The sequence below is a fragment of the Chlorocebus sabaeus genome, chromosome 16 (assembly GCF_047675955.1).
Source record: "Chlorocebus sabaeus isolate Y175 chromosome 16, mChlSab1.0.hap1, whole genome shotgun sequence".
In the NCBI taxonomy this organism is placed as follows: domain Eukaryota; kingdom Metazoa; phylum Chordata; class Mammalia; order Primates; family Cercopithecidae; genus Chlorocebus; species Chlorocebus sabaeus.
Genome location: NC_132919.1, coordinates 78,026,360 through 78,048,561, shown reverse-complemented (window position 1 = coordinate 78,048,561; position 22,202 = coordinate 78,026,360). Strand labels below are relative to the sequence as shown.

Sequence of the window (22,202 nt, the reverse complement as noted above, 5' to 3'; positions counted from 1 at the left end):
ACTCCCCCAAACCTGCCCCCCTCCCCCAGAGCAGCCTTGGGGAAAGGGGCTGGGCCAGCTCAGGGCTGCCACTGTACATCCCCAGGGTGGGCTGGCATCTCAGCAAGCTGCTTTTGACTGAAGGAAAAAGAATCAAGCTTTTCAAGAATTCAAGTTAGTTTTATTCAAAGGTCTTACTGAGAATCCTAGACCCAGGCCCCAGCCCAGGAGCAGCCTTAGAGAGGTCCTGTCTGACTGCCCGGCTCAGTGTCTCGGCCCACTGCTTGGATGTCGGGGCCGGGGCTCACGACCTGCACAGTCAGTTCCATCCAGCTGGCTCCGAAGTTACATGACAGCAGAATCACACCAAGGCTTGGGCGTAAGAGCACTTCTGGTTACAGATTACAGAAGCATAATCGCTAACCTCGGCCAACATTTTCTCACGTGCAGGAAGAGCCAAGGACCAGGGTCCTTCATCTTTTAAGGAATACAGTGACTCAGGCAAAAGACGCGGGGCCACATGTTCTTTCCTGTTTTGTTTTCAAAGCGTCCCTCTGGAGAGCCGCGGTGTCACTGAGTCAGGGCCCACAGAAATGAGCACACACTTAGGGTTGCTGCTGACACGCCCTGCTTCTCCTCACGCAGTTCATGTGGCCATCAGGCGGGGCTGAGGACCCCTGGCACGCACCTGCACCCCAAATGGACTACAGATGCCACTTCCATTTCAACTCTCACCCCTTTAGGGTTCAGAGCTCCACACCCACTCAACCCCAAGCCAGTGGCAAAGCTTCCTGAGAGGCCGGGAACTGCCAGCCGTGAGTTCCACACCACCTCCGCCATCCCCCTGAGACCCTGCTCCCCCAAAGACAGGCCTTACTGTGGACTTGGTGGGGTGCTGGTCAGGAACTGCCGAGTCTTTGGGGAGGGGGTGCTGGCTGTCTGTGTGGGGAGAGCCTGGGAAAGGCATGCAGGCGGATGTGGTTGGAGCCCTGACCCTCTGAATCTTGGGCTTAGGTGAGTCCTCAGCAGGTGCCCTGCACTCCCGGTCCCCTTGCCCAGCCAGGTCACTGCTCAGCATCTGCATGGTCAAGGAGGACTCCCCCAAAACCATGCACAGCCAGACGGCCCAAGCTAAAAGAAGATGCCAGTGACTAAAAGCAGGAGTGAAGGCAGGGACGTTCTCAGAGACCTCACACACATCAAGAAAATCCCAGGAACAACAGTATGCCAACAGATTAGATAACATGGACGAAATGGAAAAATTCCTAGAAACACACAAGCTAGCAACTGACTCAAGGATAGACAATCTGAACAATCTATAACAAATACATAGACTGACTCAGAATCAAAACTCTCCCAAAGACCTGAGACCAGATAGGCTCACTGGCAAATTCTACCAAAGGTTCTAACAAGAATTAACACCAATCTCTCTCTTCTAAAAAAAACAGAGGAGGGAACACTTCCTAACCCAATCTATAAGGCTAATATTATCCTGATATCAAAACCAGAGGAAGACATCATAAGAAAACGCCAGACCAATATCCCTTATAAATACAGATGTAAAAATACGCACCAAAATACAAGTAAATCACATTTAATAGCAGAGTCAATGGATCATACACCATGACCGAGTTGGATGTATTCTAGAAACGGAAACTGGCTCAACATATGAAAATCAATCAATGTAACACCTCACACTAACAGAAGAATACAGGATCTTTTCAATAGAGGCCAGAAAAGCATTTGACAAAATCCAGTACCCTTTAAGGATAAAAACACTTCACGAATTGGAACTAGAAGGGAACTTCTTCAGCTGGATAAAGAGCATCCTTGAAAATCTAACAGCTCACATCATATATAGTGGTGAAAGACTGAAAACTTTTCAGTCTTTAAGAAAAGTTTTAAAGATTAAGAAAGATTGAAAAGTTTTAAAGATTAAGAAAGATTGAAAACTTTTCCTTAAGATCAGGAACAAGACAAAGATATGTGCTCTCACCACTGTGTTCAACAAAGTGCTAGAGATTCCAGCCACAGCGATTAGGCAAGAAAAAGAAAGAAAAGGCATTCCGATTGGAAAGCAGGAAGTAAAAATAGGCCAGGCACGGTGGCTCACGCCTGTAATCTCAGCACTTTTGGAGGCTGAGGTAGGAAGAAAGCTTGAGCCCAGGAGTTGGAGACCAGCCTGGGTAACATGGTGAGACCCTGTCTTCACAAAAAAAAATCTTAAAAAATTAGGCCGGGTGCAGGGACTCACACCTGTAATCTCACCACTTTGGGAGGCTGAGGCGGGTGGATCACGAGGTCAGGAGATTGAGACCATCCTGGCTAACACAGTGAAACCCTGTCTCTACTGAAAAAACAAAAAAACAAAAAATTAGCCAGGCGTGGTGGTGGGTGCCTGTAGTTCCAGCTACTCGGGAGGCTGAGGCAGGAGAATGGTGTGAACCCAGGAGGTGGAGATTGCAGTAAGCCGAGATCGTGCCACTGCACTCCAACCTGGACGACAGAGCAAGACTCCGTCTCAAAAAAAATAATTAGCCAGGCATGGTGGCGCATGCTTGTAGTCCCAACTACTCTGGAGGCTGAGCCAGGAGGATTACTTGAGCCCACGAGGTCGAGGCTGCAGTAAGCTGTAATCATGCCCCTGCACTCCAGCCTTGGCAACAGAGCAAGAACCTGTCTCAACAACAACAAAGCAAAATGGTCTGGGACAACTGGCTACTCACAGGTATGACATGGGACCTGCTCCCTCACACCATACACAAATTCCAGTCAAAATGGATCAAAGACATAAAGGTAAGCACTAAAACTATACCCATCTTAGAAGGAAATGTAGGTGTAAACCTTCATGGCCTTGAATTAGTCAATGGCTTCTTAAATATAACATCAAAAGCATAAGCAACAAAAGAAATTAATGGACTTCATCAAATTAAAAAACTTTCATGCATCAAAGGACACTATCAAGAAAATGATGACAACCCACAGGAGAAAGGATTTGTAAACTACAGAAGTGATCAATATCTAGGATTCAGAACATATAAAGAACTTCTGCAACTCAAGAAGATGACAACCCAATTTTTAAAATGGGCAAAGGATTTGAATAGATGCTTTGCTCATGAGGATATACAAATGGTGACTAAGACATGAGAAGGCACTCACCCATCGTGAGCCATTAGGAAATGCAAATCAAGCGCACAATGAAACACCACATTTTTATTTTAGCTTAGTTTTTATTTTTTTTGGAGACAGGGTCTCATTGTCACCCAGGCTGGAATGCAGTGGCGCAATCACGGTTCACTGCAACCTCAACCTCCTGGGCTTCAGTGATTCTCCCACCTCAACCTCTTGAGTAGCTGTGATTATAGAAGTGCATCACCATGCCCGGTTAATTTTTTAGTTTTCTGTAGAGATGAGGTCTCACTATGTTGCCCAGCCTGGTCTCAAATCTCAAACTCCTGGGCTTAAGTGATCCTCTTGTCATAGCCTTCCAAAGTGCTGGGATTACAGGCATGAACCACTGTGCCCAGCCGAAATACCAGCTTCTACTCCATGGAATGGCTAGAATCTAAATGGCAGGTAATAGCAAGTGGTGGCGAGGGTGTGGAGAACCTGGAACCCTTGGGCATTGCTGGTGAGAATGTGAACTGATGGAGCTGCTATGGAAAAGTCTGGCAGTTTCTCAGAAAGTTAAACACTGGGTTACCACATGACCCAGAAATTCTACTCCTAAGTATATACCCAAGGCAGCTGAATACATGTTTACACAAAAGCTCGTACATCAGTCTTCCCTGAAGCATTATTCACAACAGCTCTGAATGGAAAAAACCCAAATATCCACCAAGTTCAACAAAATGTTTATCCTGATCCATACGATGGAATATGATTCAGCCATAAAGAAGAATGAGGTTCTGACACCTGGCACAAGACGCAGGCGCATCTTGAAAACATTAGGCCAAGAGAAGGCCCCCCATCGCATCGCCAGCATTGGCTCTGTCCACTCTTTGCCTGAGGAGCCCCGTTTTTCCAAGGACCATGCAGTGGTCTCACCTATGCCTCAGTGGGCCTGGGGGCCAGCATGAGGGTCCCCAAAGCGATGCCTAAGCCCTGGACTCATGGGCAACGACGCAGGACCTCGGATTCCGTCCCCCAACCCGGGCGGCGTGCCCCAGGACCACGGCTGTGCTCGGGTGGTGTTACCCCCGGGAGAACCCTGCCCGGCCTGCTGGTGCTGGTGACATTCAGAGATTTTAGGGGGACACCTCTGGAGGCTGTCCACGGCCCTGCTCTCCCTCCCATCCAGACAGGACTCCACGGGGGTGCTGGGAGGCAGATCCTTGCTGAAGATGCTAGGTGGACAGACGTCCTCCCCTCCGACCACTGATGCCTCGTTCCTGGGCCCAGCCTGGTGCTAGACTCCACCACCCCATGCCTCATTTATCAGGAGTGTACTGAGTGTCCACCGCTGGGCAAGAGACCTCACGCATATCCCCACCTTTAAACCCCAACGCTTCTGAAGCAGGTGTTCACGTTCCCAGTGAGGAAACAGGTTCCAGATGGACACAGCAGCGGCTCTCAGCTCATCAGGTGCTGCCCTGGACTCTCCCAAGTGGACCTTCAGCGCCCACCAGACAGGCACATCTAGACCGGTCTGGACCCCACGCATGGCTGTCCCTGGGGCCCACATGGCTCCACGGCTGACACCTCTCAACTTGAGCTAGAGGTAGACAGGGTCCACACAATCTCAAAGCCGGCCTCGCCCACTGTCAACTCCACCCCTCTCCCACCTCAAGGACTCTCTGGGGACACTCTCCCCACACTGGCCCGAGTTCCAAGGCCCTTCCTGTCTGTCTCCCTTCCCAAGGCAAGTGGAAAGGGAGGGTCGTGAGCCGTCCCCATCCACTAGCTGCTGCCCCTTTTGGTGCGAAGGGCAGAGATCCCTCTGCCACGGTGAGAGGAGCCTCAGTCCACTGGTGGGGTCCTCAACGAAAGCTAGATCCCCGACAGGCCCAAGTGCCCAGGGCTGGGTGAGACCAGTCAGGGTCCACTGACACCCTGAGGCATGGAGGGCCTGAGGGGCTGTGCTGGGGCTCCCTCTCGCCCCACACTGCTCATCTGGTCTGGCCAGCATTGCTGACGGGCAGCAGCCAGAACAGTCCACCTAGTTCCCGCTCTCTCCTGTGCCCCCCGTGACTTCAGGCACAACACCCAGGTGCCTGCAGAGCCCCTCAGTATCTGCGCCTCCCAGCCCCACTTGTCCTGGAGTGGGTCTACTTCTTCTAGAAATTTCTAGAATAGAGTCTGCTCCATCAAGGAAGGGCAGCTCCACAGCCTGGGCCTCTTTTCCGGAGCCTCCGTCCCTGCAGCCCAGCCCTCCAAAGCAGCTTTCGAGTGAGAGCAGGCGGGTGGGGCTGGCACTTCCAGGCCCTGAGTGCTGCTGCCTGTGCACCTGTCCCCTCAACTGTGCACCTGTCCCAGGCCCAGGCTCGCACTGCTCCTCAGGAACACCAGGACAGCACCATCTTGGAGGGGCATGGAGGGGTGCCAGAGACCCGCCCTCCCTGGATTCTTGTCCCAAGCTGTCAAATCATGATCACTGGCCTCTTCTTGTAGAGCTCAGGTGAATGGTAGGAAAGGATTCCAGGAACTTCTTCATGCTCTGTGGCAGATTCCAGCGTCCTCAGGGAGCCTGGGGTCTGGAGGCCAGCTGGCATGTCAAGGGTTGGGGGGTGCTTGGGAGGTGCCCAGGGGCTGGGGCCGGGCTGCAGGTGGGCCGTCCCCTTTGCCCCCACTCCTCAGCTGGCACCTCTAGCCCACACCAAGAGGAGAGGAAGTGGCCAGACAGGGGCCCAGGGCTCCTTTCCCACAGTGGAGACAGTTTTGAGGCTGTGCCTCTGGGGCAAGGCAGGCAGGGACAGAGGACCGTGATAAACTCTCAGAGCCTGTGGGGGACGGGACCACCCCCGATCCTAGCCCCGCCGGGCACAGAACCTGGCACCCAACCCCTCAGGCACCAGTGACGCCCTGTCTGGCCTCCCACCCCGCAGCCCAGACTGTCCCTGTGTGCTGCCCCCACCCTCAGCCCCCTCCAGGCTGAGACGAGGCTCTCTGCTCCCTCTTCCCGGGGCAGGCTGGAGGCTGGCGGGACTGGGGTCAGGGGTCACGGCAGGTAGTGGGCAGGTGCTAAAGCCCAGCTACCCCAGCTAGGACCCCTCCCATGCCAGGGTAGAGATGGTTCAGTATGGCTGGGGCTGGGGACCTGCTTTAAAAATGAACCCTGATTCTGCAAGTAAACCTTACAGTAAAGAGATCAACGGAAATAAATAATCAAACAAACAAATAAGTAAAATTAAAAAATGAACCCTGAGAAGAAAAAAAAGAGCAAGCAAGTCCTATCTATTGAAAGGGGCGGGCAAAGCAGAGGCTGCAGGGCTGGTGCAGGCTGTAGCTCTGAGTCCCCTCTGTGGGCTCTGGAAAGCGTCTCATGCACTCTCAGGGTCTGGCACTTGTCCCCATAGAGATCTGTCCTCTGAGCACCGTGACCACAGCTGAGCAGCCGATGACGGGGCGAAGAGGGACTGTGGTCACCTCTACCCCACCTGGCACTGGGCTGTGCTGCGGCGTCCCCCGGGGCGGTGCGGTCAGCCTGTCTTTGGGGACTGGGTGCTCTACCTGTGGCTGAGGTGAGGTTCCCCTAAGTCCCTAGACCACCCCCAGGGGTGGTCAGTGTCCTGAGGCCAGAACGAGGTGGCCAGTGGCCTTCGTGTCTTCATGGCGCCCAGTTCCACCCTACTGCCAGTCCTTGCCCTCCTGCTCCTGGGAGCCTGGCTTTGGGGCTGTCCTGGGGCCTGGGCTGTGGTCCTGTGGGGGCCGGCCCTCACCTGAGGACTCTCCAGAGTCTCCTCTGGAGCATGCCACTGGCCTCTGCGTCGGGCTCCTGGTGATGACATTGAGAAAGGGACAGCATCAGACGCTAGCACTCACCTGACACCCCGTCACACCGCAGATGGGGTCTGGAAACTGTGGCCTGGACACTCAGGGCCTGCTACAGCCCAGGGCATTGGCCCGGGTAGGGCATGCTGCTCAGACAGAGCTTGCATTCAAGCTGGCCGGTCCCCAACTCTGGGAGAGCTTGGGGGTCCCTGCCACCTGCTCCTTCAGTTCTCAAAGCAGCCTAGGGAGGCCTGGGAACAGTCCCTGGCTTAGAGGGAAAATGAGCACAGAGGAACCGCAGCCCTTCAGTAACTAATCGTGGGCGAGGGCATGGTGAATCCCAGGCCTCGGGCCTCCTGCGATCTTTGCCCAGGGAGTGGGGGTGTCCTCTCAGCCTGGAGGCTCAGATGCAGGGCCTGGAATCCAAACTGCCCACTCCAAGAGGAGAACAAGTGGCCAGATTGAATTCGGCTTTACTCCTTATCAGCGCTCAGTGTCCCAGCTTCCTCATCTGTAAGGTAGGGTCACAGTACCTGTCTCACAGCAAGGTTGCTAGCGGGATCAAATCATCTGCAATAGTTTTAAGACAAAGCCTTGCACTGTTAGCTGTGACTGTGCCAGGCACACTGTCACTCTAACAAGAACCAGCGGGACAAGAATTACAGAGCTTATCTCGATGATGAGGAAGCTGAGGCTTGAGGAGTGCAAGTACCACAGCTGGCTATGCAGGGCTGGGGCATGTCTGACTCCGAGGCCACACCTTTTCTGCAGCACCCACATCCGGGTACCTCACAGGCTAAGTGGACTGAGGAAGGCTGAGGATAGTCCCAGGACTTTGGGTGGAAGCAGTAGTGTTTCTGGAGAGTTCCCACGAGAATAGGAGTCCACCCCACTCCACTCTCCTCCCTCTTTGAAGACCTCTCCTGTGGCCCCTGCATGCCCTGGCCCTGCGCTGTCTGTCCTGAGCCACAGTGTTGCAACAGACAGAGGCTGAGCCACCAGAAACAGCCTATGCGGGTGTCTGAAATGCCCCTTTAGTGCCCCAGCCTCCTCTGGTGCTCACCTCGGTGTGGGTGGCCTGGGGAGTCCCAGCGACTTGCGGATGTGCTCTCGGGAGCAGATGTCAGCCTGGAGGAGACAGACGTGCTGCTGGGTGCTGAGCTGGCCTGTGGACCAGTTTCCCACCAGGAGCTGCTGGTGGCAATGCCTCCATCCCCCACAGAAGCCCATTCAGGATACACAGATCACAGCCAGCTTTTCAGGCTCAGGAGCAGCGGCCCTGTTGGCGAGTGTGTGACAGGCATGCCTGGAACTTTGGGGTCAAAGCCCTGCAACGACGGCAGCTCTCACACCAAGCTGGGCAGTCCCTGATGGGCCTGAGTAGCTGGTGAGCGGACAGGCTGAGCGAGCGGGTCCTGGGTCTCCTCCCCACCCGTGGCAGTTGGAGCTGCTCAGCCTTCACTGGTTTCCAGCCTGTGCTTCCCTGTAGGCTGTGTGCAAGCCGAGGCTTCCCTGCTAACACTTGCTTCTCTGGGGACTCCGAGCCCAGCTGGTCTGTCCCCTGCCTGAAGAGATCAGCAGTAACCTCTGTCCCGCCTCCGGAATCACCAGGATAAAAGAGGGCGGTGGGCCACAGGCTGGGATGACGGCAGACCCCAGCAGGGTCTCACAGCAAGGTTGCTAGCAGGATCTAGCAACCTGAACAGGGTTCAGGTCTGAGTGGGAACCCTGGGGGCATGGGGGGTCTGGCCCTGGGAAGTCCCCCTCATCCCAGCTCAGATGGGCTTAGATTAGCTTCAGGGCTGCGCGACTCATGGAAAGCAAGGGCTAATCCCCCAGCCTGCTCCTGCTTCTACTCATGAGGGAAGAGGGGCAGCGGTAGGCGGGGCCAGCACCTCTCACCTTCCCCTGGAGCGGCCCAGCCTGGCCTGGCAGGAGAGCCTGGACCTGGCAACCAGGAGCACAGCAGCGCCTGTGACCACGGGGCCACCAAGACGGCTCGGGGAGGAGCCAGGGAGAGAGCAGACCAACACTCACCCTGTCTGTGCCCTCCCAGAACCTTCTGGAACAGTTGAGAGGTGAGTGACCTCAGGAAGAAAACGGACCCAGAGACAGAGCCAGCCCTGCGGGACTCGACCGTCGGCTCACAACCAGCAGTGAGAAGCTGCGGGCTCCTGGTGCGGAACAGCTGCATATCCCATCTGGCTGCAGCTTTCCTTCCTCTGGAGGGTGGGCCCAGGATTTGGCAGGCTCTTCGCCAGTGCTAGACACAGATCCTTGTTCTGTTTCTAGATGCTCAAGGTACTCACAGGCCAGGTGTCCCCTCCCTTGCAAGGACGGGCCACTGTCCTACTCTGGGGCGTGCTGAGGTGGAAAAAGGTCTAGGAGCTCCAGGAACTGTGTTGTCTGCAGCAGCACGACCTAAAGTTCCTGGGGCTGAAGGCCTGGGAGACAGTTTCTTGGGTTCTCTCTCGGAAGACCACACGGCTGAGCTGGAATGGAGGAAGAAAGGCCTCTTTCCTGGGGGCTGGGGACACAGCTCACGGGCTTGAGAGCCCACACACCTGTGCCCTGAGCAAAGCCCTGCAAGGCTGCGGAGCCCGCTCTCAGATGCCACCACTAGGCACAGCTCCCCAGGGCGAGGGCCATTGTGGTATGCGGGCTGCTGCTGCCCCCTGGAGGCCACACTGCACGCCAGCAGCCGGAAGGCACCGGCCCCATGGTGGTGGCCTGGGGGTTTTCCACTGGTGCTGCCGCTGCCCCAGCACAGGCTGCGGTGCAAGCAGTGGAGGTAAGACGGGGAAGCGGCAGACACCACGGAGGCTCCGGAGCTGGGCTGCTGGAAGCGGCGTGGCTTGTGCAGACCCGCGTCCCTACCTCCACCCCACAGCCTCCACAGCACGCACAGCGGCCACCTAAAAAGGCCAACCTGCGGGCATCCCGCTGCCAACTCAGCCATCCAAGTCCCTGTGGGTGACGTCTGAGACCCTGGAGCACCCCAAGATGCTCACCGGCTCCCACCCACTCTGTACTTCACTGCCCTGGCTCCAGCCACACCTTCCTGCTGTTTCTTTTTGCTTTTTTAAAAAAGTTTTTTTGAGATAAGGTCTTGCTCTGTCACCCAGGCTGGAGTGCAGTGGCCCAATCAGGGCACACTGCAGCTTCGACCTCCTGGGCTCAGGTGATCCTCCCGCCTCAGCCTCCTGAGTAGCAGAGACCACAGGCGTGTACCACCACACTTGGTTAATTTGTTTTTACATTTTTTTTGTAGAGACGGGGTCTCACTATGTGGCCTAGGGTGCCCTCAAACTCCTGGGCTCAGGTGATCCTCCCACCTCTGTCTCCCAAAGTGTTGGGGTTACAGGTGTGAGCCACCCTCCGGGCCCCCCGTTTCTTGAGCACATCAAACTCCTTCCTGCCCAGGGCGGCCCTTCCCCTAGCGGGTCTCTTCTAAGACTGACTTTTCTTGAACTCTCACTCTGTGGGCTTCTCTGGGACAGGATCCACCCATGTCTTGTGGTCCCCTGGTCCTATCGAGGCTGGCTGTGGGCATCTCGTGCCAGCTGTCTCTGCCCTGGCCCGCAGGCTAAGTCCTTTCTCAGCTGAGCTGACCGTTTCAGCAGAGTTCTCACCCTTCCTGGGGGACCGAACTGCAGTTCTGGTGCTGGGTTCTGGTGTGGGCTTACCCAAGGCCCCAGACCAGCAGCTCTGGGGCCTGCACAGCTTTCCTGCAGAAGCCTCCTGGCTCAAGTTCAGCTGCTCCCTCTGGGACCCGAGGGGCTGGCTGGAAATTGGCAGGACACCTCACCACCGGAGCGAACATCACTGACTCTCCAAGCTGGCCTGTATCTGGGTGCAGGAGGCTCAGAGAGGCTGGGAGGCTGAGTGCATGGGGCACAGGGCCTGGGGATGAACTCTTGGGAGCCCTGCACCCTCCGGTCTATTGTTCTGACTGCAGGGCCCAGCGCAGGCCAACCAAGCTCTCCAGCAAGGTGTCTGTGACCTCTCCTTGGCCCAGGAACCCCTGTCCTCACGTCACTGCACTCTGACCCCAGCTGAGCTGCTGGGGAGCCCTGAACAGCAGGTGGTAGGAAGCAGAGGCGCCTGTGCTGCCTCCCCGCACCCCCGGCCCACCCACCTGGCGCACGGGCTCTGGGATCCGGAACCTGCAGCAGCAGCAAGTCAGGCGCACAGCTGCCTCCAGGCTCATCTTGTGGCCCACGGAGACGTAGAGGGGCCTGGTGCTGCGGTCGTGGCTCCTCAGGGCCTGTGACAAGGAAGGTGAGGGCTGTCCTGTGGGCTGGGCCACTGGGACCAGGGTCAAGACAGCCTCAGCGGCTGGAGCTCTGACAAAATGTCCTGGGGGCAGGAGGCAAGCTGAAGGGGGCAGTGCTCTCAGGGGCCAGGGCCTGCCCATCCTCAGGGCACCTTCCTACTGCTTGTCCCTGGGGCAGGGTGGGCTCCCTCAGCACAGCTGGAGGAAATACACACAGATATCACACCCCGGGCTCAGTCAGAGGCAGGAGGATGGACGGACAGGCAGGCAGGGGGTTGATGTGGGTAAGTGTGAGGGCACGCGTGTCTGCATGCCCCTGTGTCTGCCTGCAAAAGATCCCCTACCCCGGGGCTTTGGAGGGGCTCAGGGTCCTGGCCACTCACCATTCCCAGGACAGTCCCAGAGTCTCCCAGCAGAGGGAACGAGTCTCCTCGAGTCTGCAGGAGTCGGATCTGGAAAATGGGAGAAAAAAAAAATGGGGAAAAAAATCCTCTTTTCTTGATGAAGGGCTGAAGGCAAGTCTCTTTATTTTATTTTTTGAGACGGAGTCTCGCACTGTTGCCCAGGCTGGAGTACAGTGGCGCGATCTTCACTCACTGCAAGCTCTGCCTCCCGGGTTCAAGCGATTCTCCTGCCTCAGACTCCCGAGTAGCTGGGACTACAGGTGCCCATCACCACGCCCGGCTAATTTTTTGTATTTTTAGTAGAGACGGGGTTCCACCGTGTTAGCCAGGATGGTCTCCATCTCCCGATCTCGTGATCCACCCACCTCGGCCTCCCAAAGTGCTGGGATTACAGGTGTGAGCCACCGTGACAGGCCCAAGTCTCTTTATTTTAAAAACCCAAACAGTCACTGGGCCAGGACAGCGAAGGGGACTGATTTTGGAGGTGAACTGTGGCCCAGGCAAAGCTGCACCACCTGAGATGCCACTGAGCGTGCAGGCGGTGACGTGGTCTCGCCCGAGCTGAGAGTGTTGCCCAATAGACCCTGTCCAAACCTGATGACGTGGCTTAGAATAAGGGCAGCAATCTGCCCAGGGCCGCTGTGCCAGGCTGGCAGCCACACAGGTGCCACCGCTGCCCAGTGACCAGTGCTGAGCCCGCTTCCTTCCTGTGGCTTGTCTCCTGCTTTGGGCACATCTGACTCAGCTCAACAGGCTGGTATTTCTGGAGGCAGTGGACTGGCTCATTGAGTGGGTCTAAAGTCCCCATCAACTCAACAGATTTATATTAAGCAACTGCTCCATGCAGGCACCTGAGAGCTGGGAGGAATGAGAGATGCAGTCTCTGTTCAGAGTCTGCCATCCAGTCAAACAGCTGGGGGTGTCACCAGCTCCCTCCACTGAGAGTGTCTCACTCCCCGTGCCAACATGGGGTCCCAGAGGAGAGTGTCTCACTCCCGGTGCCAACATGGGGTCCCAGAGGAGGAAGGTGCAGGGGAAGGTGGGGTAGGAAGAGTGTGGGTGGCAGTGCCAGGCAGGCCTTGGTGGGAGGGGGGCCTGGAGGCTGGCGTACCTGAGCACGCAGGGGAGGAGACGGGGTCTGGGGCAAGGTGGGGTGGGAAAAGCCCCAAGTGCGCCCGGGACAGCCTGGAAGCCCATCCTGTCCCCAGTAACTGGGGGACTTAGCCCTACTTGGTGTGCCACGGTGGCTCAGAGGCGAGGGGGACCAGAGAGGCAGGCACACCCAAGAGGCAGAAGAGGAGCTGAGCGCGCCCTCAGCTGAGACAGGCACGGCAGCGCCTGGAGGACAGAGAGCGCCCTCGGCTGAGACAGGCACGGCAGCACCCGGAGGACAGAGCGTGCCCTCGGCTGAGACAGGCACGGCACCGCCCGGAGGAAAGCAGGTCTTCCTTATTCCAGGCCACAAGCCAGGGACGAGGAGGGCAGCGTCCGCAGGCAAGGGCTGGTCCAGAAGCATCCTCGTGCCCAGGGCCACTGCAGCCCTGCCACTGAGCTGCCCGGCATGGCCTGCAGCAGGCCCCTCCTCACCTTCTCCTTGTGCAGGGCGTTGTTCTCCAGCCCATCCACCTGCAGAAGTTTCTTGGCCACCCCAACGCAAGGCAGGTCTGTAAGGACGCCAAGGTGGCAGGCCACCCCAAAACCTGCCAGGGAGAAAGGAGGGTGGGGTTGGGGAGGTGGGGCTGGGGCCTGGCACAGGGATTCAGGACAAGCCAGAGTCTCACCAAAAGCTTCCCTAAGTGAGCAGAGGTCTGTGGACGGGCAGAGGGCTGGGGAAACCAGAACTAAGTCCCAAGCTGACCTGGGCCAACGCCCCCTGTGCCCGATTTCCTGGGTGCGAGGCCAGGGAGGAAGCCTCCTTCCCTCTGACATGGTCAGTGCCAGTGCCAGCACCTCACTGGCATGCTGGGATACTGCAGCCCAGCTCTCCGGTCATTTCCTGAACCTCCTGGCCTCCTCTTCCCTCGACAGTGGCCTGCCAGTGCTGGCACAAGCTCTCTGGTCATTTCCTGTGCCTCCCAGCCTCCTCTTCCCTCGACGGTGGCCTGCCAGCGCTGGGACGAGCTCTCCGGTCATTTCCTGAACCTCCCGGCCTCCTCTTCCCTCGACGGTGGCCTGCCAGCACTGGCACTAGCATGTGGGTCGGCACATGACCACCCTTTGGCTCTGCACCCATGTGTGAGGGCAGCAGCCCGGGCCCAATCACACTAGCTGGCCAGGAAGGTCCAACGTCACCCCTCCTGGGCCCTCTCTGGGTGCTGCTGTGCCACCTTCAGCTCTGTATGTGGGGGTAAAAGAGCCCATCTCCCTTGGCTGGGCGCGGTGACTCACGCCTGTAGTCCCAGCACTTTGGGAGGCTGAGGCAGGCGGATCACGAGGTCAGGAGATCGAGACCATCCTGGCTAACACGTGAAACCCCGTCTCTCCTAAAAACACACAAAAAATTAGCTGGGCATGGTGGCGGGCGCCTGTAGTCCCAGTTACCGGGAGGCTGAGGCAGGAGAATGGCATGAACCTGGGAGGCGGAGCTTGCAGTGAGCCGAGATCACTGCGAGTGCCACCACGCTCCAGCCTGGCCAACAGAGCGAGACTCTGTCTCAAAAAGAAAAAAAAGGGCCCATCTCCGTCAGTCGTGCTCCCTAGGCCAAGGTTTCCGGCATCAGTGGGGGCCTGGGTGCACCTGTCTAGTTGTGGATAAGGGCCTGACGGGCCATGCAGTGTGGGTGGCTGGCAGGGAGGGTGACTGGCAAGGAAGGCCACTCCGAGCCCGGGCCCTGGGACATCTTTTGGTGATCAGATCAGAACTGGATAGTGGCACCTGGAGATGAGCCAGCGCAGGGCACTGTAGGGAAGGCAGGGGCGCTGTAGGGAAGGCAGGGGCGCTGTAGGGAAGGCAGGGGGCGCTGTAGGGAAGGCGGGGGCGCTGTAGGGAAGGCAGGGGCGCTGTAGGGAAGGCAGGGGCGCGCAGGAAAGAGGGGAGGGGTGAAGCAAAGACAGTGCTTTTCTGGCAGGGTTGGAGGAGGGGGGCAGAGCACACTGTGAGTCCCTGTTGCGCCCAGAAGGGAGCCGCTGGAGGGGCTGGCGGCAGAGGCCGAGGGGCCGGCGTTTTGTGTGGGGGGTGACAGAGGCGCCCTCTCCCCCATCTCTTCCCCACAGTGCCCTCCCGGAACCTCTGAGAGCAGGATTACCTCGGTGGTGCAGCACCCCGTTTCCATCCACAAGAAGGACCTATGGAGCCATGGGGAGAGTCACAGTCAGCTGAGCTGGCCCTCGGCCCTCAGGACAGGGCCATCCCCGAGGCAAGAAAGGGGCACTGTCTCTGGGGTCCAGCTTTTTAGAAACCCTCATTCCTCTCTTCCAGGAAGCTCACGAGTCTCTCCCCGCCACTGCAGTGGTGGCGACCTGCAACCGCCTTCCCTCCCCCAGGGGGAAGGAGGGATCTTTCTCTTGTCCTAGGGATGAGACACCTGCCTGGGGCATGAGGCCCGGCTCCTTCTCCCGCAGCTGCTGCACCAGCTCCAGCAAGAAGGGCACCTCTCGGAAGGCCAGGAAGCCCGACACGTAGGGGGCTGTGAGGCTCACCATGCGGCTCTCCTCGTACACCACCTGCCACCAGGCACGCAGCTCAGTGGGCAGCACAGCCCTTGGCCACCTGCACCCCCGCCACCCCGCTCTTCATCCTTCCCTCTCCCTTACCTCACCCTCATGGCTCCCCTTCCCTGCCTCACCTACGAGATGATGGGTTTGGAATAAGGAACTAGACGATGTACCCTGCAAATTGGTGGTGGGCAGTACCCCCTGTGACCTGGTCCGTAGCAGCAGCCTCCTGGGACCTGGTCCATATGAGAACCCGCCATCCCGGACCCGGTCAACTGGAGGAGCCCCTCCCACCCCCAGGACCTTGTCCGTATGAGGAGCCCCAACTCCCAGACCTGGTGTGTTACAGTAGAAGCCCTGGGACGTGGTCTGTAGGAAGATTCCCTGGTCCATATGAGCAGCCCCCTGGGACCTGGTACATAGGAGGAGCCCCCTGGAACCTGGTCCATATGAGAAATCCCTTCCCGAGACCTGGTCCATAGGAGGAGCCTCTCCACCCCCGGACCTGGTCTGTAGGAGGATTCCCCAGGATCTCGCCCATACAAGGAGCCTCTGGGACCTGGTCTGCAGGAGGATTCCCTGGGATCTGGTCCTTAGGAGCCCCCCGGGACCTAGTCTCCATCAGAAGCAAGGCTAAGGTTGCTGGCTGCATCACCTCTGCCTGCCCCTTGCTTTCCTGGTGCCTCCTCCTTTGTGTATTGAAGCGGACACCCCGCCCCACCCCTCCATGGGTTTAAAGAAGACACAGCGTTGGCCAAGAGTGGTGGCTCACCCCTGTAATCCCTGCACTTTGGGAGGCCGAGGCAGATGGATCATCTGAGGTTGGGAGTTTGAGACCTGCCTGACCAACATGGAGAAACCCCATGTCTACTAAAAATACAGAATTAGTCGGGTGCAGTGGCGCACGCCTGTAATCCCAGCTACTCGGGAGGCTGAGGCAGGAGAATCGCTGGAACCCAGGAGGCAGAGGCTGTAGTTTAGAGCACAACATGGCAGGCCTGTCTCCTAACCTTGTGTTTTCCTTAGTCACACTAGCCTTAATGTGGGGACGCGTTTCCCACTATATCACATTCTCCAGACCTGTCTACCTTCCTGCAATTTTGTTCCTGAATCCCCCAAATCTCTTGGTGACAGCTTTCAAATCACAACTTCCACTCCTCACTTGTGGCTGGATCAATAATTAAACACATCAAAGAAAACGGAGTGCTCTGTATTAGCACCGAGGGCTGGGGCTCGTTCTCTCGACATCTTTATCAACGACTCAATGGGGAAACTGATCAAATCTGCCCATGACCCAAAGTGGGGAGGGTCTGTTCTGATAACAGAATTTGGCTGGATCACTGACATCCCCACAGAGCAAAGTCACTTTGCACAGTGGCACGTGGAATTAAAGTGTGGCCTGAGTTCCCACAGCAGGCGGGGGCTGCTTACGTCTCAATCTCTCCCATACTGCTGTAATTCAGGTGACGTTATGGGGTGACTATGATTTGTAATCAGTACGCTAATGACACTGTGGCTGTGGAGGAGAATGTCATTCTCAGGACAGGCCTGCTGATGTCTTCTGAGCTGAGTGTCACAATCGCGGGGATGTGTGGTACACACACACAAACAGCATGCGCACGTGTGAGAGAGAATATTCCAGAGCAGCAACAGCTGCATGTAAGTAGAAGGAATACAGCTGTCCGATGCATCCTTTTTCAGTTTTTGGGGATGTATGTACATTTTCAAGTTAAAAATCTGGGCAAAGAAAAATCACTGTATGATTAGTGTGGGGGGCAGGTCTGGATGACCAGCAATCTCAACATAAGCCAGTGACCTGGTGCCCCTCAAAAGTCACCAGTGTTTCCAGCCGCACCAACGCAAATGGCGTGGGTGAGTGGAAGGTCTAGGGACTTGGGTAGACCATATCTGAGTTCCTGCATTTGATTCTGAGTGCCAGACGGAAAGAAGGACCCTGTGAATGGAGAGCATGACCAGAGGGCCACTGGCCAGTGAAGAAGGTGGACGTCATCACAGCCTCTTGGGACCACGTGGTCAAGGAGCACGCAGCTGTTTCCAGCAGCGGAAGGGCTGACAAGCAGAAGGCAGGGAAGATCCGTTCTGTTTCGCTACCTGAAGGCAGAACTGATCGACAGGAGTCACAGACAAGCAGGGGTCAGCTCCCTGCAGAGCCTGCGGAGCAGCACACACTAGCCATCACTCAGCGTCTGGCATGGAACAGGCTCCGCCGGGAGGCCTGTGGAGCAGCACACACCAGTCATGGCTCAGAGTCTGGCACAGAACGGGCTCCACCATCGTTTGTCAGGGATGCTAAGGACAGTGTTCTTCATGGTGGGAAAAGCAGGCCAGTGGTTCTCCAACCCAGCTCTGCTTGAGAATCACAGGAAAGCTTATTTTAAAAAGCAGATTCCCAGGCCATACTCTGGGAGAGTTTTTCCCCCAGTAAGTGGGGTAGGGGTAGGGCTCTGGAATCTGTTTTTTTCTTTTTTTTTTTTTTTTGACGGAGTCTTCCTCTGTCACTCTGGCCGGAGTGCAGTGGCACAATCTCGGCTCACTGCAAGCTCTGCCTCCCGGGTTCATGCCATTCTCCTGCCTCAGCCTCCCGAGTGGTTGGGACTACAGGCACCCGCCACCACGCCTGGCTAATTTGTTTGTATTTTTAGTAGAGACGGGGTTTCACCATGTTAACCAGGATGTTCTCGATCTCCTGACCTCATGATCCGCCTGCCTCAGTCTCCCAAAGTGCTGGGATTACAGGCCTGAGTGACTGCACCCGGCCTGGTTTTTTGTTTTTGTTTTTGTTTTTTTTTCTAACAGCTTTACTGAGATACAATTGACATACCATAAAGTTAACTTGTTTAAAACATACAATGCAATGGTTTTGGTATTTACAGAGTTGTGCAATATCACTATAATCTAACTTTAGGACATCTTCCTTAACCCCTAAATAAACCTCACACCCATCAGCAGTCACTTCCCATCTATCCTACCCCAAGTACAAGGCCCAGGGATCCACTTTCTGTCTTTGTGGATGTGCCTGTGGAATCTGTTTCTCAACACACTTCCGGGTGATTCTGCTTCTGCAGGTCCATGGTCGGGCATTCGGGAACCAGTGGACCAGACTGTTCCAAGATCCCTTCCTAGTCTAGGCTTCATAGCCGGAACAATGAATGCCGAGGAAGTAGCAGGTGCTTTGCTTGGTGCTGGGGTTATAAAAGAAGTATGGTACAGCCCTATCCTTGAGAACCTACAGTTACTGGGAAAAACGGAATCATAAATGACTACCTTGAATATAATGTGAGAAGTGCTACGACAGCATGGGCATTAAAAAGAGGCTCAGGATGCAGATAAAAGGGTGATTAATTCACAGCCGGGGAAAGTTGGAGGGGGAAGGGAATGCTGTGTTAGTTGCTTTCCATGCATTTCATGTATGGCTCATCACAATTCTGTGGACTGGATATTAATACCACTAGCATCCTTAAGTCAGAAAAAACGAGACAGAGGCCTAGAGGGCAAAGTGGGGAGTGGCAGAGCTGGGTGTGAGCATAAGCAGTCAGAACCCTAAGACTGTGCCCCCACTCCCAATGCTAGCCTACAAAATGGCCAGGGGACCCCTTAGGGTAGGGATTGTTGAACATCCCAATCTTAGCACACAGGAGGCACTCAGTACAGTTTTGCTTAGTTTGGACTGAAAAGGGCCTCCCAAGTAAAGCACAAAGCCATGGAAGCAGGAAGACGTTTGTCATCTTCGGGAGCCGCAGAGGAGCAAGGCGAGTGGCGCCAAGAGGCTTTGGAGCTGTTGACTCTTATGTGAATCATGAGCCCATTGTCCATTCACACACACGTCTATTTAAGGAAGAGTCCAGCATCTTCTGCATGCTACCCACGGTGGGCAAAGCAACATGGTTTCTACCATCACGGAGTTTATATTCCAGTAGGGAAGACAGGGCAGTTCCATTCCAGCGAGACAAGAGGAAGCAGAGGGTTGCTATGGTCTAAGTGTTGGTGTCCTCCCCAAATTCATATGTTGAAATTATAACCCACAGGTTACGGTATTACGAGGTGGGGCCTCTAGGGAGGTGAGTGGATCACCATGTGAGAACGTGGTTAAGAAGCTGGCCCTGTGCAACCTGGAAGAGTGCTGTCACCACAATCCGATTGCGCTGGCACCCTTATCTCCAGCCTCCAGCCTCCAGAACTGTGGGAAATAAATTCCTGCGGTGGGTAAGCCACCTAGTCTAAGGTATTCTATTACAGTAGCCCAGACAGACTAAGACATGGTGCTGAGGGACAACTCCTGGTCTTGTGGGATGAGAGGGAGCTTAGTGGAGGAAGTCATGTCTAAACTGAGCCCGAAGAGATGAGTAGGAGTTAGCCAGATGGAAACCCTTCCAGGACAGGAAACATTACTGCAAAGGTCAGGCTGCCAAATCCAGCGTGGCACACGTGTGAAGGATTCAAAGTGGGCTGTAGGGGGTGCGAAGAACTGAGAATGGTGGTGAGGGCTGAGCCTCCAGTGTCACATTAAATTATGCAGGTGACAGGTCATAACGGGCCTTGAAGTCATAGTCAATGAGAGTGAACCTCATTCACCATGAGGTCATGAGAATGGCACTTTGATGTTCTAAGAGGACTTGTGGGCTGGGTGTGGTGGTTCGCACCTGTAATCTCAGCACTTGGGGAGGCGAAGGTGGGAGGATCCCTTGAGCCCAGGAGCTGAAGACCACCCTGGACAACATAGTGAGACCCTGTCTCTACAAAAACTAAAAAAATAAGCCGGGTGTGTTGGCTCACACCTGTGGTCCTAGCTACTCAGGCTCAGGTGGGAGGATCACGTGAGTCCAGGAGGCTGAGATTAGATCTTGGCAGTGAACCAAGATTACGCCACTGCACTTCAGCCTGGGACACAGAGAAGGGGAAGGGTAAGGGAAAAGGAAAGGGAAAGGGAGGGGAGGACAGGACTTGTTGCTTTTGAGGAAAATACTTGCTTTTTGGGAAAATCGGTCTGCTGGCAGTATGGAAAATAAACCACTGAGGAGGAACACTTGAGCCAGGGCACCCATGAAAATGCTGCTCAGGAACCCACGGGAGTGACGGTGGCACAGCCAGGGAAGAAGCAGAGGAGAAACAGACAAGGGGATATATTCCAGCGCCATTTAAGAGGCAGGAAACAAGGGAGCTAGTGTGCAACTGGACATGAGAGGAAGGGAAGGGCCCAGCAGGACATAGATCTCCAGCTTGGGCAACTGAGGGTGTGGTGTCCAGGTCACTGAGATGAGGAACCCCAGATAACAATCAGACTTGGAGATAAAGCTCATGAGCTGATTCTTAACAGTCACAGAATTCCTTTAATTTTTGCCTTTTTTTCCCTTCCCAAACTCCCCAGACTTTTTTTTTTTTTTTTTTAATTGAGATGGAGTTTCGCTCTTGCTGCCCAGGCTGGAGTGCAATGGCGTGATCTCGGGTCACCGCAACCTTCGCCTCCCCGGTTCAAGCGATTCTCGCGCCTCAGACTCCCGAGTAGCTGGGATTACAGGCATGCGCCACCACGCCCGGCTAATTTTGTATTTTTAGTAGAGACGTGGTTTCTCCATGTTGGTCAGGCTGCTCTCGAACTCCCGATCTCAGGTGATTCGCCCGTCTTGGCCTCCCAAAGTGCTGGGATTACAGGCGTGAGCCACCGAGCCCGGCCAACTCCCCAGACTATTAATGACATCCTACAAAACGAGAAGCCGGGTTCTAGGCTAGCACTGCTCCCTGCCCCAGAGATTCTACGCCCGAGCCCATCGAGGGGCCCGTCTCGAGCTCGGCGTCCTCCCAGGTTACCTCGAGCTCAGGGTAGCTGAGCACCACCAGGGAGGCACAAGCACGGACACTGTCTCCTTTCACGAAGGACACGTCAACGCCCCCGACCCTCTGCAGACCCGAGAAGGCGGGGTCTCGCTGCCACGCCTCGGTGTCCCGGTCTACGACGCGGGCCTTCAGCCGAGCTTGCTCCCTAGGGGGACAGAAGCAGAAGCGTCAAACTTGGTCGGGGCCACACCCCCGACTCTGCCTCCTCCACCCGCGCGGCTGCAGCGGACAGAGCGTCTCTGCCGGGTCTTCTCCCGCTTCAGGGGAAAGCAAGGGACACACCGGCAAAGCCACAGTCCTTAGGAGCCCAGGCGACGGAGACCGGGCAAAGCGCAGGCCAGGCAAACTGGCCGGAAGCGACAACCGCGCCCACCCCGCGGACTACAACTCCTGAGGCCCCGCCCCTGCCGCGCCGGAAGCTGGGCCGTGCTTGGGGGGCTCGGGCGGCGGCCGCCCTGACTCCACAGCCTAAAGACCACGAGCTCGGAGGGCCCGCGAAGGGCCGCGCGGCGTCGGCCCTCGCCTCCTGCGCGTCGCCCGACAGCATTACCGTTTCCACAGTGACAGCGTTTCCTCCGGCGGCCATCCCGCCGCCTCCTGGGCCATGGTTTCGCCCCGGGCACCCTTCTGCACGTCACTTCCGGAGGCGAGTAGCGCCAGCGCCATGCGCCCTCGTTGCCATGGAGACGCTCGCGCTTTCCCGGGCCGCATTTCCCCTCCGGGTCCTCAGACGCTCCTGGCCGCTGGGTGAGCTCCTGCGTGACGCACACGCACGCTCACGCCTTCACGTTGCCCCGCGGCGCCGCGCGCGATATCGACTCAGACCCCGAGAGACCGTCCGCCCTGTTTTCAGCGGATAGCTGGGGCCAGGTAAGTGACCGCGCGAGGACCCGGATCCCGGTGACGCCCGTCCCGCCTCTGCTGTCCCCGCCGCGAGCGCTGCGCTCTGCAGGGCACCTCTGCGCTTGGAAAAGGGTGGTCCAGCACTGCCGGTCCCCCTCCTCGGCCCGGTCAGCGTCCGTCTTTGCCGAACCCCGAAAGGTTTCACCAGGTCCAGGACAGCCCGGCGGTTGCCTCAGGAGCGCTTACTGGGCGCCTGTCGTTGA

The 22,202-nt window shown here is 56.5% G+C and overlaps 1 protein-coding gene across 6 annotated transcripts; it reads right to left on the bottom strand.

The window, feature by feature from the left end:
* Positions 1 to 3,171: 3,171 nt before the first annotated feature.
* On the bottom strand, positions 3,172 to 21,807 carry ENDOV (endonuclease V). Of its 6 annotated transcripts, XM_073005474.1 has the most exons (10): positions 21,647 to 21,807; positions 21,070 to 21,241; positions 15,118 to 15,252; positions 14,835 to 14,874; positions 13,177 to 13,289; positions 11,569 to 11,637; positions 11,048 to 11,176; positions 7,973 to 8,037; positions 6,858 to 6,913; positions 3,172 to 5,672 (listed from the first exon to the last, which is right to left on the bottom strand). In XM_073005474.1, exons 1-10 carry the CDS (start codon positions 21,805 to 21,807, stop codon positions 5,629 to 5,631), a joined length of 984 nt encoding a protein of 327 aa, XP_072861575.1. In that variant the 3' UTR covers positions 3,172 to 5,628. The 6 variants fall into 6 exon arrangements, 5 of the variants coding, with proteins under 5 accessions (XP_072861575.1, XP_008011375.3, XP_072861576.1 ...); XM_008013184.3 differs by lacking the exon at positions 3,172 to 5,672 and having other exon boundaries at positions 6,321 to 6,913; XR_012088939.1 differs by lacking the exon at positions 3,172 to 5,672 and having other exon boundaries at positions 6,860 to 6,913; positions 7,973 to 9,401.
* Between the last annotated feature and the right edge of the window lie 395 nt (positions 21,808 to 22,202).